The sequence below is a fragment of the Colobus angolensis genome, unplaced genomic scaffold (assembly GCF_000951035.1).
Source record: "Colobus angolensis palliatus isolate OR3802 unplaced genomic scaffold, Cang.pa_1.0 Scaffold152, whole genome shotgun sequence".
Lineage (NCBI taxonomy): Eukaryota > Metazoa > Chordata > Mammalia > Primates > Cercopithecidae > Colobus > Colobus angolensis.
In genome coordinates this window covers 6940173-6959151 of record NW_012114622.1, presented here as the reverse complement: position 1 = coordinate 6959151, position 18979 = coordinate 6940173, and the positions used below count along the sequence as shown (strand labels likewise).

Genomic DNA, 18979 nt, shown 5'->3' with positions numbered 1-18979 from the left:
AAAAAAAAAAAAGAAAGAAAGAAATTGCCACTAGAGGGTGTCCTGCTCCAGGGTACTATGCAGGCCATAGACTAATCTACAAAGCCAAGGCTGTATTTCTACCATTTTACTGGTGCCTCAGTACTCCAGCAGCTAAAGGACTACGGGACTCTGATTCAATTACTAACTTGTTCAGAACTGACAGTAGTCTTGCACCTGTATCAAAGCTAGTAATTGGATAGAAAGCTGAAAGACAACAGAATGTATGGAAAATTTTACAGAAACTCAGTGGAATCCTGAACATGGAGGAGGGAAGGTGGAGATTATAGAAAACCTAACCTAAAAGGGAAGATTCATGATGACAATAGATTAAAGTAAATGATAACATCTAATCTAATAATCAGTATTAAATGAGAGTCATCTCAGAACATTTAAGTCACTTAAATTAATTACCTCTCTTATTCCTCTTGATAAATAGCTCTAATCATGATTAGATTAATATAATCATGATTAGATTATAGGCTATAATCACAATTATGTAATAGGTGCTTTTAATTCTTCTATTTTCTATTTTTTCTTCCTTGAAAGTTAAATATCATCTAAATAAAAATACTACTCAGAATGACAAAATTAATGTAACTACTTTGTTGATTTTGACTAGCATTTTCTATTAGAATGATTTGAGTACATTATCTCAAAGATACTCAAAGAATAATGAATATGATGGCAGTTTTTTCAAATAATAATCTTGGTATTAATAATTAAGACTACTAGCAAACAACATTGCTTAATAGTATAGAAAGGCTAATGAATATACCTGAAAACTACCATGAAAAGTGTGCTTAATAAGGTAATTTGCTGAATTCTACAGAGAATCATTAAACAGTGCTAAAAGAGAATTTCAGCACCATTCAAAACAGCTAAAAAGACTGAGGAGGGTTCAAGTGACAGAGGTATTTAAAACACCAATATAATGGCAGTTGGTTTAAGACCAAAAGTTTTAACGACTTTTAGGAGCTTTCATGCCTTGGGAGGGGCTGACGTTTCATACATCATCAAAGTTTGTCACCCAAGCAAAGCACAATTAATTAAAGGGATACAATCCAATCTTTTATATGTTTACAGTATAAAATTTTCCCAATTATTTTACAAAACTGGTTTTGAGACTCTGTAGGCTGTAACTTTATGAAAACTTACTTCAGCATTATAAAAGTTTTCAAAATCAATTCTACAAGATCCCAGGTTCTGCCACTTTATGTTAAAAAGACTTTCCAGTGTATTGTACACCTGCAACCATGCATTCCTGTAAGTCTGTTATTATTCTTTACTTTCTACCAATACTATTAGATTATCATTATTTGTTACCTGATCATACTCCAAGGCTCCTGGGTAGAGTGGCCATCCAAGGAATAATTCTGCAATCACACATCCCAATGACCACATGTCTATGGCTTCACAAAATGGCAACCCCAATATAATCTCTGGAGCTCTGAAATTTAAAATTAAAACAAAAATCAGGGCGGTTTTTCTCTAAAATTACCTAATTTCAACTGGCATTCTAGGAAGTTAGTAAAACGACAGAGGTATCACATTCTATGTATAGGAACTCTTCACTATTTCAAAACTCTTTGAAACCTAGACATAATTCTGAATTAATCTGAAAGGGGCACTATGAGTACAACATTTCTATAATAAAGTCTCTTCCACCGTAATCCTGTTCCCTCATAGCTTTATTAACATAACATTTTTTGAAAAACATAGATCTTGTTTTTAAGACTATAGCAGATCAGAAATAACACAACAGGAAGAGAACTGGCAAACTATTAAATACATACTATGACATCAGCGGAACTGAAAACCAGACATTGAGAGATAAAACCAAAACGAAGCAAAACCCTCAAAGGCTAAAAGTGAATCTAGACCTAGATATTACTTCAGAATACAGTAATAAAAATTTACCTAATTGGAGCTATTAGTCATCCAAGAGATTAAACTTAAATTCAGTGTATTCTGTCTTAAAAGGCAGACAAGTATACAGCATATAACAAAATAGTTTAAAAGCATTTTAGCACTTAAAAGGATTTGGTCATTTGGGAAATGTAATCCAAGAAACATATTATTCCTAGATAAATTATGTTATACCTTCATATGGATTTCCCTTGAGAAGATTCATGTTCTAAGACAGACCCCACGTATAGCTGTGTAATTCCAAAGAAGTCATACGTATCACAGTTATCCTAGATTTGTGTGTGCATGTGTGTTTAATTTTAAAACAATCTCAATCTTACAGAGAAGTTGCAAGCACAGTACATATTTTTTCCCTAAATCACTTGAGAATAACTTGCCAAATTTCTGTATACTTTATAGTTCCTACAAACAAAAATATTCTCCTACATAACCACAATACAATCATCAAAATCAGGAAATGAACACTGATATATCTCCACCATTTAAACTTCAGACTCCAATTAAGTTTGGCCAATTATACTAATACCATCCTTCTTGGCGAAAGGATCCAACTCAGGATCATGCATTGCATTTAGTTGTCCTTATTGCTTTCAGTCTTTTTCAATATGGAATAATTCCTAAGTTCTGTCTAGATTTCCAAGACCTTTGCATAACATATTACAGGCCAGGTATTTGGAGAAACGTCCCTCAGTGTGGGTTTGTCTGATGTTTCCTCACAATTAGATTCAGAGGAATATCACAGAAGTGATCATGTTTTCTCATTGTATCTTATTAGGCATGCAATTCTGATATGTTCCATTAATAATAATTTTTACTTTGATCACATGATGTCTGCTATATTTCTCCACCACTAAGTTCCTCCTTTTCTCTTTCTAATTAAGTATTTTGTGGGATCTCAATTTGAAACTATATAAATAACCCATTTCTTATCAAACTTTCATTTTTTTCATTTATTTACCCGTATGAGTACAGATTAAAGGACTCCTACTTTATTCAATGAGTTATAATCCATGACTACAAACTTATTTTGATTCTCAAATTTTCCCAGATTTGGCGTGGTGGCTTACACCTGTAATCCCAGCACTTTGGGAGGCCAACATGGTAGGATTGCTTGAGCTCAAGAGTTCTAGACCAGCCTGGGCAACATAATGACACCTCATCTCCACAAAAAAAAAAAAAAATTTTTTTTTTTTTTTAAATTAGCCAGGGTGATGGTCCACACCTGTAGTCCCAGCTACTTGGGAGGCTGAGGTGGGAGGGTCGCTTGAGCCCAGGAGGTCCAAGCTGCAGTGAGCTGAGATGGTGCCACTGCACTCCAGCCTGAGGGACAGAACCAGGCTCTGTTTCAGAGGGAAAAAAAAAAAAAAAATCCCAGATTTGACCAGTCAGAACTCCCTCAGACTTTTATGTTCTTCTGACATGTCCTCATCATTCTCAGATTATTTCTTTGCTTTCTAACACGGCAAGATATTCCAGGCTCATCTTGTTCTTTCCCTGCTCCAGTCCTAGAAACAGCTATTTCTCTGAGGATCTCTGGTATCTTTTCGTGTAGAACAGACCTTTGAAACAAAGATCAGGGAGCTATGGAACCTCATTACTATTGGGATGGTTCCCAGACCTTCTCAGTACATATATTATCTAGAGTTAAGTAAAATAAATCTGCTAATTTCTTAACCAAGACTGGGGGTTGTCATCTCCTAAGGCAGTGGTTCTCAATCTTGGCTGTACATTACAATCATTTGGTCCTGGCCACACCCTATACCAATTAAATCAGAAACCCTGGGGATTAGGCTTAGGAATCAAGAGTGGCTTCAACATACAGCCAAAGTTGAGAACCAAAGCCCTACACTCAAGAAGTTAGACCAATGGGAGGACCATCCCATTTCCTCCCTACAACTCTTCTGGCAAAGAAAATTCAGAGGATAATAAACAAGTTGTTTTCTACCACAGACTTGGGATCTGCCCAGTAAATATTCTAGTCTTGGCCCCATCTCTGCTGTAATTAATACTTAAGATTCAGTAGAACCTTAACCAATCCACAGGCATTTCTTGAAAACAATTAAGAGCCATGGGGAGATTCTATGAGGTATGAAAGATCTTCAAAACATGGTTATAAGAGGTTTCCTTTTTTTTTTTTTTTTGAGGCGGAGTCTCGCTCTGTCACCCGGACTGGAGTGCAGTGGCCGGATCTCAGCTCACTGCAAGCTCCGCCTCCTGGGTTTCGGCCATTCTCCTGCCTCAGCCTCCCGAGTAGCTGGGACTACAGGCGCCCGCCACCTTGCCCGGCTAGTTTTTGTATTTTTAGTAGAGACGGGGTTTCACCGTGATAGCCAGGATGGTCTCCATCTCCTGACCTTGTGATCCGCCCGTCTCGGCCTCCCAAAGTGCTGGGATTACAGGCTTCAGCCACCGCGCCCGGCCGAGGTTTTCATTCTTTTGACAAAATATTCAAGTGTCTGTGTAGATGTATACACATGAATTATATTTAGGTAAAATCAAATGCTAAAATGTGTTGTAGAAAGATGAAAAAAAGTAAGCTGTACTAAGTTATTAATCCTACATATTCACAATATTGTACCAAAAAAAGCTATCAAAGATGGAGACCTTATCCCTTTTTTGTTCATTATTTGTGTACCCAGAACCTTGTAAAGAATATGCATTCAGTAAACATTTCTCAAATAAATCATTTCAACATAGGTTGAATCACACAAAGAAAAGTATCAGAGTGCAGTCTGGGTTTCGACTAGGCCTTCAAATACAGAAGTCTAGGCAGAAAGAAAGAGAACAGGGCACAAAAGTTTATAAAGGGCATATATTAACCTATACTAAAAAAGATTGAAAGCAAAAATGCAGTTTTGAAAGTATGGCATGGAAATGAGATTCACTACCAATGTTAACCATATACTAATCTGAATGTGAAACAAAAATTAGTAAGACTAATGATATGCCTATTACTGTGGTATAAAAGCTTTATGATTATTTTGAAATATTTAATATGAAAAATTCTTCATAGGATTTGACATTTTTTGGTGTAGAAATATTCAGTATCGCATTTGGCAATGAAAGAAAAGTAACAGAATAACAGCACCTAAGATATACCATTTAAAAAGACTGAAATCATTTTAATTTTGTTAATGGTAAGGAAAGAGTTTCTGTCAGACAAAGAGCAACAAATTCCTTCTGCCATGTGCTACCATTTAATGAATAAGTCAAGTTTCTAACTGATAGTGACAACAAGAATAGAGTCATCTTTACAAAATCTTGATCAGGAATTGCACATAGCCACTCAAACATAAAATCTAAGATACAAAAGTTACACTCACAGAAGCAAACTCAAGTTTCCCATTTTAAAATACAAAAGAGTTTTAACTGGGAGTTTTATATAAGTTCACTATCTATTATTGCATTAGTTCAGATCCTCTGAGAAGCAAATTAGATATGCCAGAAATTTGTTGGGGAAGATGCCTGGGCAGCATACAGGCGGAGGAAGCAGAAGGAAGTGAGGAGAAACTTGAGCAGGGTCTGAGGGTGGAAGAAGAGAGGCAAAGGAGGAGTTGGGTATAAAGAACCTCTCACAGCAGTGCACTTACGAGAAAGTCTCGGTTGGGCCAATACCAAGTCCCTAAACAAACATTATCTGTATGAGGAACCTCCCATCAAGCAAGAATAGCCCAACTCTAGTGCCCCTCACTGTGCCTGGTCATCGGTGGGAAGGGGCCCAAAGGAAGTATGGCCTCAGCCTGAGCACTGCAGTACATCTGAAGGTGCAGCAGCTGGAGGCTCACAGCCAGCTGCTCCACACAGGGGACTCTCTTGAAGGGGACTCTGAGTGGCACACTTTCACAGCTGCCACAACTAGCTTCCCAAAAGCTTCTGCATTTCATTTCACAATACATATCTATAATAGAGAAAATGCAGTAAATTTATTCACCAAGTCCCCTACAAACAAGACCAAATTCTCCCCAGTTAACCCTAGCATGCCATGCATTTTCTATGTATATCATACCATAGCATGAGAAAAGCTGGGAAGCCATGCCTGAAAACACTTACAATCTAGATGAAACTGCCGGAGACATGACAGTTCTACCAGCCAGTCTTACAACACAATACACTTTAAAAAATAAACCATGCACTGAAAGAATACAATCTGTCTGTCAGTAGTGAATAAAGCTTAGTTTACTGGTTTCATCTTAATTGGCTCTCAAATTCCTCCCATAGGCTAAATATACTTGTGTATGAAAAAGACCATAGCAGGAATTCTGACTTGTGGACCACTCACAGAATCTTCTGTCCTACTCCTACAGAAAGTTCTTCCGCTTTTTTCATCTACCTTAACTCTTATCCTCTGAGTGTGGCAGTGCTAAGGATATTGCAGAGAAGAGACATCATTTGTACTTTTGTAGAACAGTCAAGGCGCAAATTAAACATGCCAGTTAAATGGAGAATACAACTAAGCCTGTTTCTCCCACTCCATAAATAGTAACTCACGGTTAGAAGGTAAGTGTGAAAACCATAAACACAACAGTTTAGGACATGTGATAAAGCCAATCTACATCTGAAATGCCATTTCTTTTCCTTTTTTATTTTTTGCCATGTGCTTTCAATTGAATTTATCAATATTAAGAGCAAATCCTTTCACTCTAAAATCTTGAAGCACTGATATAAAACTTATGTTAAAGTGGTTAAGTTGAAAAACAATTTTCATTTTATCCACTAGAAGTCAGTTCTCCAGTTCCCCAAACCTCTCCATCCCTAGGCCACCACAAATCCACTTTCTGTTCCTATAGATTTGCCTATTCCGGACATTTCATATAAATGGAATCCAGCCGGGCGTCGTAGCTCACGCCTGTAATCCCAGCACTTTTGGAGGCCAAGCCGGGAGGATCACTTGAGGTCAGGAATTCAAGACCAGCCTGGCCAACATGGTGAAACTCTGTCTCTACTAAAATACAAAAATTAGCCAGGTGTGGTGGTGTGCACCTGTAATCCCAGCTACTCGGGAGGCTAAGGCAGGAGAATCTGTTTCAGACTGGGAGGCAAAGGTTGCAGTGAGCCGAGATCGCGCCACTGCACTCCAGCCTAGGCAACAGAGCTAGACTCCGTCTCAAAAAAAAATAATAAAAATAAAAGTAAAATAAAAAGTTGGGAATGTATGAAGAAAAACTCTGGGAAGACAAATACTGGAGCCTGGTAAGGAAGTATTGATTTCACATAATAAAAATCACCTAAATAGAGCTAGATTTCAAACACTCAGGAGTAGATACACAGCTCTCCCCTTAATGGTGAGTAATTTACCTAAGCCTTAGTATTTTCATATTTAAAACAGGGTTTTACTAACCTTACATACTCAGAAGATTATCTAAAGGACTAAGTAAAAGAACGTGTGTGAAATGTAAAGCAGTATATACATTCCTGTAAACTATTCATACTCACTGTCCTACTTCACATTTCCTCTTTTCAAACCTCCACCTCCTCCTCATCCTCACTGTTGTCCTTATATTCTACTTTACTAAAATAAATAGATGTAATCTGAAAGACAGCTTCCACATTCATACCACATCTACTAGACCACTTGCAGCTGTCAGTGTAATGCTTCTATCTAAGACATCCATGCTTACCGTAATACTGCAGTACATCACTCTAATTTCTCACTCTCATTACCAATATCTCTTTCTCTATAGGACAATTCTAGATCTCCATCTTGGAAAAATAAAGGAAAAGAAAAAAACTCTTGATGATATATCCTCCTTCAGCCATCACCCCTTTTTCTGTTCCCATTTTACATCAATCCTTCTTGAAAGCACTGTTTATACAAGCTGCCTCCAACTGTACCACCATCTTGAACTCATTTGAAAAGGCTTTCATTATCCTATCGTTCCACCCAGATAACTCTTATCAAGGTCACTAAATCACTGCATTTGCCATGTCCTCAATCTACTTGACTTGCAGTATTCAACACAGCTGATTATTAATCTACCTGCACTTGAATTCCAGGACACTGGAACTCTTCGTTCTCCTCCTTATCTCACTAGCACACCCTTTTCAGATTGCTTCACTAGTTCATTTTCCCAACGTTTAAACTTTGGGGTACCTGAAGGCTCAGTTTTTTGGCATCTATCTTCCCTTTGGGCATCTACCTCCCTTACATGATCTCATCCTGTCACATGTCTCTAAATAACCACCTCTATTCTTAAGACTCCCAAATGTACATCTCCAACTCAGGCTTTTCTCTTTAACTCCAGACTTGTCAATCCAATTGTCGGCTCAGCACTTCTTCTTGAATATTTATTAGGCATCTCAAAATGAATGTGTTCAGAAAGAACTCCTGATTCCCCCAAACTCACTTTTGTCACAGTCTTAGCCAAGTCCGTAAACGACAATTCTATTCTTTCAGTTTCTCAGGCCTCCGTGAGAATCAGATTTAACTCTTCTCTTTTTCTCATTTCCCACATCAGCAAATTCCATTGACTCTATCTTCAAAATACAGTGTATCTATTAATAGAATGTAGCTACCTTTACTGCTACCACCCTGATCCAAACCACCATCACCTCTCATCTGGATTACTGCAAGAGCTTCCTAACTGTTCTTGCTTCTGTCCTTATCCTCTACCATCTCTTCTCATTCTAGCAGTCTGAGTGATCCATTTAGTACACAAATCAGACCATGTCATTCCTCTCCTCAAAATCCTAACTGGCTTCCTTCCTATTACAGAAAAAGTCAAATTCCTCACAATGTAACCACCTTTCCTGTTACCACTCTAATCCAACCCCCCATCACCTCCATCTGTTATTATAAGAGCTTCCTGTTCTTTGCTTCTGTCCTTACCTTCTGCCATCTATTCTCAATCTAGCAGCTTGAGTGACCCATTTAATACATAAATTAGACCATGTCACTCTTCTCCTCAAAACCCTGATAGCTTCCTATCTCAATTCCTCACAATGGCCTACAAGGTGCAGCCCTTAGCTATATCTGAAACTTCCTACCATTCTCCCACTTGCTTGCTCTGGTCCAGTCACATTAGCCTCCTTACTGTTTCAAACCATAGTTCCTGCCTCAAGACCTTTGCATTTAAAAATATCTGGGAGAAGAGAGTTCCAGGCAGAGAGAATAGCAAGACTTGATCCCTTCCTCTTACTCTGTATTACTGCTTAACAGTCATGTTACTAGAAAGGCCTTTCCTGACCACCTTAAATAGAAGAGTAAGCCCTCACCAACACATGGCACTTGCCTTTCTTCCTTTATCCTGCTTGACTGTTCTCTATAGCACTTGTCATTAACTGATAAATACAATGGCTTATTATCTATTTCCTCTCTGCCCCTACTAGAATATAAATTCCATGGGGGCAAGAACTTTAATTCTTTTAATGCTATATTCCCAACATATAAAACACTTCATTATTTGTTCAATGAAACGATCAACCAACAAAAGCTAAAAGCATACATCATTCATTCAGGAAAGCAAAGAAAATGTTGTTGAACATCACCGATATATGAGCTGAACAAGTATGAACCAATGGACTCTTACAAAGTCATTTTGCACTGAGGACAACTGTTTTACGACTACATAATTAAAAAAAAAAAATACTCTTTACTGAGCTTTAACAATGTGCCAGGTATCATAACTTTTTTTTTTTTTTTTTGAGATGGAGTTTTGCTCGTTTTGCCCAGGCTAGAGTGCAATAGCATGATCTCGGCTCACTGCAACCTCCGCCTCCCGGGTTCAAGCAATTCTCCTGCCTCAGCCTCCCAGGTAGCTGGGATTACAGGTGCCTGCCACCACACCCAGCTAATTTTTTGTATTTTTAGTAGAGCTGGGGTTTCACAATATTGGCCAGGATGGTCTCGATCTCTTGACCTCGTGATCCGCCCGCCTCGGCCTCCCAAAGTGCTGGGATTACAGGCATGAGCATTATTTCATTTAAAGAAAATGTTTTAAAAACAGATTACTGCATTTTTCTTCTATCCAAGACCAAAAATTTGGGTAAACAAAATGTTCTACATGAAACAGAAGAACCCCTGGGTTGAGTACAGCCAATCCACAGAATGAGAAATAATAAATCATTGTTTCTGAAGCAACTAAGTTTTGGAATTGTTTGTCATACAGCAACAGATAACAAATACACTGCCCAAAGTTACTCAGAAAGTGGTGGGACTGGGATTTAAATTTAAACCCCTGATTCTAAAGCCTCTTTCTCTATTCCATTTCATCTTAAATCATAAAATCTTTTGATTCAAAGAAACACAGGAAACCAAATGAACAGAAAACCTAGAAATTGGCCCAGAAGTTATTTTTGGCAATTCAATAAAGATATCCTCTGATTTTATTTTCTACAGAGCAGGAAAATACTGGTCTATATTTTCTAATAGTTCTATAGTATGAGAAAACATCTGTTATGTTCCTTTTATGATTAACTGGTCTTTAGATTTCTACGACAATCAAAAGAAAAAGGGAAGAGACAGAGAGATTTTGCTGGCATTTTTTAAACCAAACTTTTCATCCTATATAAATCCTTTTTAAAATACACAGTAACAGTAATAAAGTACCAACGTAATACTATGAACCAAGCAATGTTCTAAGCATTTTTTAAGTATTAACCCATTTGATATTCATATAAACCCTTTTAATAGATGAAGAAACAGACGAAGGGTAAGTAACCTGCCTAAGGTCACACAGCTAGTAAGAGGAACTCAAATGCAGGTTTTATGGCTTCAAAATCCATGCTTTTAAGCACTACACCTTAATAATTCCTATGATCCCTAAAACTACTGGACTTTTGGGCCAGGCACTGTGGCTCACGCCTACAATCCCAGCATTCTGGGTGGCCAACATGGGAGGATTGCTTGAGGTCAGGAGTTCAAAACCAGCCTGGGCAACATAGTGAGACCCCCATCTCTACAAAAAATTTTAAAAAATAAAATAAAAAAAAACTATTGGACTTTTATCTTAATGGAAGTGCTCACACTCAAATGCTGTATTTCTCAATAATCCACTCTGTCTCTTTAAACCTATCACCTTTGATTTTAAAACTAATCAGGAAATGTAATATAAGCATACTTAAGAGAATTCTAGCAGACATTTTACCGAACTCTTCCTGTTATTTAAGCATTTACTCACCTTAACCATAAAATCTTTCACATTAAATACACAGACATCCTCTAAATACCTCTTAGTTAAAACAAAGTTCTTATTTTGGGAGATGCAGAGTTCCTAAAGATGACTGTAACATCTTTTTACAGAGGCAGTTAGGAAATGAGCTCAACAGTGGATGTGACCATCTACTAGTCAGTAGGTGTGATTAGTCACAGATACCAGTTCATCATGCACTCAACAAATTCTTAAGCCCTATAATTGTAACAAAAGATAGCAAAGACCTAAAGTGGTTATAAAATGCAGGCACAGAAAAACAAGTGTTTGTACAAGCACAGCAAATAGAAGGATACACACCTAAGTTGTATCAGCAATAATCAATGAGGAATCAACCTAGCAAGCAGTAGGAAATGCTATATATTTCCACAATATTTTATTGTTTCTAAAACAAGCATCTCATACTATAAAATAAGATTGGCCAGGTGCAGTAGCTCACGTCTGTAATCCCAACACTTCGGGAGGCCAAGCTGGGAGGGATCACTTGAACCAGGAGGTCAAGACCACCCCAGGTAACATATGGAGACACTGTCTCTACAAAACAATTTTAAAAAAAAATATTAGCTGAGCGTGGTGGTATGTGCCTGTGGTCCCAGCTACTTGGGGAGCTGAGGTGGGAGGACAGCCTGAGCAAGACTGCAGGGAGCTTAGATTGTGCCACTGAACTGCAGCCTGGGCAACAGAGCGAGATTCAAAAAAAAAAAAAAAAAATTAGGGCCAGGCACACTGGCTCACACCTGTAATCCCAGCACTTTGGGAGGCTGAGGCAGGAGGATCACTTGAGGTCAGGAGTTCAAAACCAGCCTTGGCCAATATGGCAAAACCCCATCTCTACTAAAAATACAAAAATTAGCCAGGCATGGTGGTATATACCTGTAATCCCAGCTATTAGGGAGTCTGAGGCACGAGAATTCCTTGAACCTAGGAGGCGGAGGTTGCAGTAAGCAAGATGACACCACTGCACTCCAGCCTGGGCAACAGAGTAAGGCTCTGTCTCAAAAAAATTTAATTAATTAAACATATAATAAAAAAAGATTAATGTTTAAAAATGTCAGTCATTGGGACTTTATAGGAATTTACTATTTTTCTTATTATAAGTATCAAATTAGATCTTAAGTGAATCATTTATTTTTATGTATTATAAGGAACAATTTTCTGGGTTTTTTGTTGTCGTCGTTTTGTGATGGGGTCTTCCTCTACAGCCCAGGCTGGAGTGCAGTGATACAATCATAACTTACTGCAGTCTCAACCTCCAGGGTCTGGCAATCCTTCTCCCTCCAGCATCCCAAGTAGCTGGGACTACAGGCGTGCACCACCATGCCCAGCAAATGTTTTTATTTTTTGTAGAGACAAGGTCTTGCTACATTGCCCAGGCTGGTCTCAAACTCCTGGCCTCAAGTGATCCCCTTACCTCAGCCTCCCAAATTTCTGGGAATACAGGTGGGAGCCACCATGCCCAGCCAGGGAACAATTTTCTAATACATGTATTTGAAGTGGGAATGTGTTGCCTCAGGAGGAAAGGAATATTGGAGATGTCCCTTCCAGGTTCTGTCGCTGTGTAGAGGACACCATAAAGGAGATTCTTTTAGCATAACAGGGGAATTTACATTACAGTACCTGCAAGACTCCTTCCAAATCATAATGCAACTAAAATTTATGAAAATACAGAACAACATTTCCACAAGTGGAACTTTAACAGAATGATGACTGTTATACTACTAGTGAGTTTATTTCAGGTTAAAGCAGGTTTTTCAATATCCCACAGAATGGTGCTTTTTTAAAACAAGCAACAAACCCTCAACATTCTTAGAAAGGTAGACAGATTTCAAAACAGATGATCAACTGCTTATACAAGTATTTTTTGTTATGAATGTTTTTGATATAAGAAGAAATAACATCACTACAGAATATTGGACGTTTATGCATATTGTTTTTATGACTCTATAACCACAACTATCCATGTTACAATTACACGTTGAAATGTAATCAAAGTACAGGCTCTTAAAATAGATACTCATTCAAATGTAGTTTGTGTCTTAGACTAAAAATATCACAATTCAAAATATCCTTATTGAAAGGCCACTTAATCTTTTAAGTATGCAGGACAATGATCCAGATCAAAGCACCAAGTACAAAGAGTAACAGCAATAACAAATATTTTCGCCGGGCGCGGTGGCTCAAGCCTGTAATCCCAGCACTTTGGGAGGCCGAGACGGGCGGATCACGAGGTCAGGAGATCGAGACCATCCCGGCTAACATGGTGAAACCCCGTCTCTACTAAAAAAAAATACAAAAATCTAGCCGGGCGAGGTGGCGGGCGCCTGTAGTCCCAGCTACTAGGGAGGCTGAGGCAGGAGAATGGCGTAAACCCGGGAGGCGGAGCTTGCAGTGAGCTGAGATCCGGACACTGCACTCCAGCCTGGGCGACAGAGCGAGACTCCATCTCAAAAAAAAAAAAAAAACAGTTAAAAAAAACAAATATTTTCAAAGCCTATTAAATTTTATACTCAAGAGATGGAGGATAGAAGACAGCAAAGATTTAATATTTGCTACCAATACGCCACAAATATAGTTTACAGCCCACTACGGAAAAAGATGAACACAGCAATAATTTGCATTTCTATGACTGATCAATATCTAATATTTTATAAAAGTAGGAGTCAGGGCCAGGCACAGTGGCTCACATCTGTAATCCCATCACTTTGGGAGGCCAAGGCAGGCAGACAGCTTGAGTCCAGAAGTTCGAGACAAGGCTGGGCAACACAGCGAGACCTCGTCTCTACAAATAAACAGCTTAGCTAGGGCCAGGGGCAGTGGCTCACGCCTATAATCCTAGCACTCTGGGAGGCCCAGGCAGGTGGATCACGAGGTCAGGAGATCGAGATCATCCTGGCCAACATGGTGAAGCCCTGTCTCTACTAAAAATACAAAAATTAGCCAGGTGTGGTGGCGCGTGCCTGTAATCCCCACTACTCGGGAGGCTGAGGCATGAGAATTGCTTGAGTCCGGGAGGCGAAGGTTTCAGTGAGTCGAGATCACGCCACTGCACTCCAGTCTGGGCAACAGAGCAAGATGCTATCAAAAATCTCATGATATGTAAGAGAAGACTGTGAGAACATTACTAACATACATCAAGAGAGAGAAGCTAAGGGACCAGATTGGTAGTGTAACACAAAAAGTATCTGTGGAAAACAAAGACAAAACATGTCAGTAACTGAGGTAGCACGTATCTGTTCTTTACATGTTAATGCCGAAAAATTAATGTATGATTATCACAGCTCATATATATGCACTATATTATTAGTACTACGTATTTGTACTGCATTTGGATTTTACAATCTTTTCGAATATCTTATTGTATGACATAACAAAATAAATGTAAGTATCCTTATTTTACAGGTGATTAGGAGGTAAGTATGGAACAATCCAATTATGTCTTAAATTTATCTGACTATGAAGTATATTTAAAATTATAATGTATCGTCAGTAAAACACCAACAGAGGCTCATTCATAATCTATTAGGTAAGTTTAGGCTAAATCAGACAACAAAAATTATTTAACTGCAATAAATGATTTAACTTTCTAACTTTGTAATAATTATTAACAATAATTTAAAATGTTGATTGAATAATTAGAGTCAGATTCTTTTTTCGTTTTGGTTTTTTTTTTTTTTTTTGAGACGGAGTCTCTCTCTGTCACCCAGGCTGGAGTGCAGTGGCACCACCTCGGCTCACTGTAACCTCTGCTTCCCGGGTTCAAGTGATTCTCCTGCCTCAACCTCCCAAGTAGCTGGGATTATAGGCACCTGCCACCATGCCTGGCTAAATTTTTTTGTATTTTTAGTAGAGACGAGTTTTCACCACTGCACTCCAGCCTGGGTGACAGAGCGAGACTCCGTCTCAAAAAAAAATAAATAAATAAATAAATAAATTCCAGATTCCTGTTTCTTTAGTTTTGCTTATCTGGAATAGCTCCCTGGTATTTCTGTGGTTTTCATGACACTGCCATTTTCTAAGAATACATACCAGTTATTTTGTATAACATCCCTCAATTGGTGTTTATTTAATATTTTCTCATAAGAAAATTCAGTTAATTTTTAGCAGGATTACTACAGGAGTGATGCTATCTTACACTTGATTTTTTCAAGGCGCTTATTAGAAAACATATTATTACCATCAATTTTTCAAGTAACACCTATTAATGATTCTTAGAACAATTGTTATGTGCTGGCATAATCAAGTAAATACAGACTTTGGAGTTACAGAGAACTAAATTCAAATCCCAACTCTGGCAATTACTCACAAACTCAATGCCTTATGCGAATGGTAAACGTCACTGCAGCCTCAATTCATTTATTTGTAAATGAGAGATATACTTGCCTTTCTGGATTATTGTGACAATAAAACCAAGTAAAACACTTGGCACATAACTAATCTCCCTTAAACCCAAAAGCATTACAAGTTAAGAGTGCTTGAGTGATTTCCCCAGGGTCAATAAATCGTAGTGGCAAGACAAAAACTTAAATTGTAAACCATATTAGAAATAAAATGTGCCCTCTACACAATGAGAGTCCTCATAATATTTATATACGTATCTTATCAACTCTGTTAAGAAGACTGGAAAGATCAGAAACTGTCTCTCATTTGTATATTTCATACAATCCCTGGCAGATTCTTTTACAAACTTAAATCACTCCTTAAAGATGTATTCAATGAATGCAAAATATACAGACACAATGCTCCCCAAATACATTCCATTTTAATCTGTATTTTAAATGAAATTCTCAGGTTTTTGATATCATATGGAATAGCCAACATTAGCCAACTTTATAGAAGAGGGGGATTAAAGTGAACATGAAAATATAACATTCCTCCATATAACACACCCTGCATAATTTCCTATCAAAACCAGTAATCCCAACAAATAACAGTCTAGAGAACTGCCAGGAGCCATCAAGGCACCTTCAAATATACTGAATTGTATTCTGTCTAATAAAGAAAATGGAAGGATACTGAACAACTATAAAAGCTAGAAAAAATACACACATAAAAATAGCTGTGTGTAGCCAGACAGTGGTGCATGTCTGTAGTTGAAGCTTCTCCAGATGCTGAGGCAAAAGGATAGCTTGAGGCCAGGAGTTCAAGACCATCCTGGGCAACATAGCAAGACCCTGTCTCTACAAAACACACACATACAAAAAAATTAAAAGGTGTATTTTTTCATGGTGTGTGTGTGTGTGTGTGTAGAGACAGGGTCTTGCTATGTTGCCCAAGCTGGTCATGAACTCCTGGCCTCAAGTGATCCTCCTGCCTCAGCCTCCCAAAGTGCTGGGATTACAGGTATATGCCACTGCACATGGCCAAGACTCCATCTCTTTAAAAACAAAAACAAAAAAGGGTGTGTTTTCTGACTTTGAGTGATAGCAATGCATCAATGGAGGTTTATCAATTCTAACAAATGTACACTGTGGTACAGGATGTTAATAGTGGCAGGCTGTATGTGTACAGAGGCAGGGGGTATACAGGAACTCAGTACTTTCTGCTCAATTTTTCTGAGAATCTAAAAGTACCCGACAAAATAGTCTATTAAAAAACAAACAAACAAACAAAAAAGGCCAGGCGTCGTGGACTGACACCTGTAATCCTGGAACTTTGGGAGGCCAAGGTTAGAGGATCACTTGAGCCCAGCAGTTGAGACCAGTCTGGGCTGCAAGACTTCGTCTCTACACAAAATGAAAAAAATGAGTCAGGTATTGTGGCACATGCCTGTGGTCCTAGCCACTCAGGAGGCTGAGGTGGGAGGATCACTGGAGCCCAGGGGGTCACCAGCTGTGGTGAGCTGTGATCTTACCACCGTACTCTAGCCCGGGCCAGAGAGCAAGACTTCATCTCAGAAAAACAAAAAACAATTTTAAAAAGAATGTGCAAAGTCATCAGAGAACAGAGAAGACAGCCAGGACCTGAGAGAATAAAATCCCAGAGTAAAGAGAAACCTTAACTAAAGCGAGCCTTATATATCCTTAAGGTAGTCACCAATTCAAAGTAAGGCATAGAGGCTGAACAGTAAGTAGCAGTCAAGAGCCTGCAGCCATCCCACTGGGCTGGCAAAACAAAACCTGGAATTCAGAACTTATCAAGGAAGAGCGGCCTTGGCAGATGCCTCAGGCTTTTCAAGCGAAACCACAAAAGGCTGAACTACTAGAACAAAGACAAACTGAAATAGACCGGTCTCCCTTAGAATAACATGATCTACCTACTTGATCTGCCTTCCAGCATAAAACTGCATTTTCTCTGGAGGAAGATTTCATGTAGACTCATTAGCATACCGCTGTCCTACAGAACTTTCTGCAAGAACGGAAATGTTCCTTATCTGTACTATTTGTACTAGCTCTATCTGCACATGTAGCTATTGAGCACCTGAAATGTGCTCAATATTTCAATGTGCTAATGTAACTGAGGAACTGAATTGTAAAATTTATTTAATTTTAATTAACTTAAACTTAAAATAGGTTGGGCATGGTGGCTCACACCTGTAATCCAAGCACTCTGGGAGGCCAAGTTGGGCGAATCACTTGAGGCCAGGAGTTTGAGACCAGCCTGGCCAACATAGCAAAACCCCATCTCTACTAAAAATACAATAATTAGCTGGGTCATGGTGGTGCACACCTGTAATCCCAGCTACTCAGGAGGCTGAGAGGCAGGATAATCACTTGAACCTGGGACACGGAAGTTACAGTGAGCCAAGATGGTGCCACTGTACTCCGTGACACAGCAAGACCCTCTTTCTCGATAGATAGACAGATAGATAGATAGATAGCCAGTCAGCCACAGTGATTAGTGGCTACCATATTGAACAGCATATGTCAATAATTTTTCATACCCAAGGACCAATGCTAAAAAACAAAGTTGTCAGTCTAACAAGAAATATAATCAAATGCCAAAAACTAACGGGGGAAAAGATATTGGTAGAAGCATCCCCACAGTTATCCAGCTACTGAAATTTTAAAACAGGGACTTAAAAATAACAATAGAAATCTTCAAGAAAATGGATGGAATGGCAGAGAACTTCAGCAGGAAGTTGGAATCTACTTTTCAAAAAACAAATTCAACAAATGGCTACCCATAACTTGACTTATAAATACCACCTGTACATCTCACCATATATAAAATTTACCTCCAAAAAAGAACCATAAACAAAAATTAAGCTTTACTTTATGATATACATGCTGAAGTGTTTAGCAGTACAGTGTACTGGTATCTATAACTTACTTTGAATTGCCTCACAGATAAAGATGGATTGATAAATGGATAGAGGGAAAGATGGGATAAATGTTGCAAAATGTTAACTGTAGAATCCAGGTGATGGGTGTATGTGTGTTTGATGTATAATCTGTGAACCCCGAAAGAGCCAATACTTCAAGATGGATCCTGAGTGGCTAACTGGGTCGAAATTAAAAATAGAGTCAAGCAGCCATTTTTGCTGACGAGAGGTCACACACTTACTATGAGTTCCAGGAAAACTTACATGTCTGTTTAACTTTGGGACTTTCACAGCTTCCTGTTCCTATATATTCTGCCTGAACCAACCAGTCAACCAATCAGAACTAAGCAAGTTTGGGCTGGGTGTGGTGACACTCCCGTAATCCCAACACTTTGGGAGACCAACGTGGGAGGATCACTTGAGGCCACAAGTTGGAGGCCAGGCTGGGCAACATGGCAAGACCCCGTCTCTAACAAAGGGGAAGGAAGGAAGGAAAAAGGGAGCAAGTTCTTATCCTCCATTTGCATAAATGGACCTGAGTGGGAACCTGGGTGGGACCTCTATAAAAGAACATCCCTCCCTCAGGTTGAGGGTGATCTCTGGGCAAATAAATAAAAAATAAATA

At 38.6% G+C, this 18979-nt stretch overlaps 1 protein-coding gene across 5 annotated transcripts in view; it reads right to left on the bottom strand.

Moving 5' to 3' along the window:
• HIPK3 (homeodomain interacting protein kinase 3) overlaps positions 1–18979 on the bottom strand; it is a 99211-nt gene that overhangs the window by 27966 nt on the left and 52266 nt on the right. For all 5 annotated transcript variants that reach the window (XM_011936371.1, XM_011936373.1, XM_011936372.1 and 2 more), the window contains exon 3: positions 1345–1468. In XM_011936371.1, the coding sequence (XP_011791761.1) occupies positions 1345–1468 (124 nt within the window). The remainder of the gene's footprint in view (positions 1–1344; positions 1469–18979) is intronic.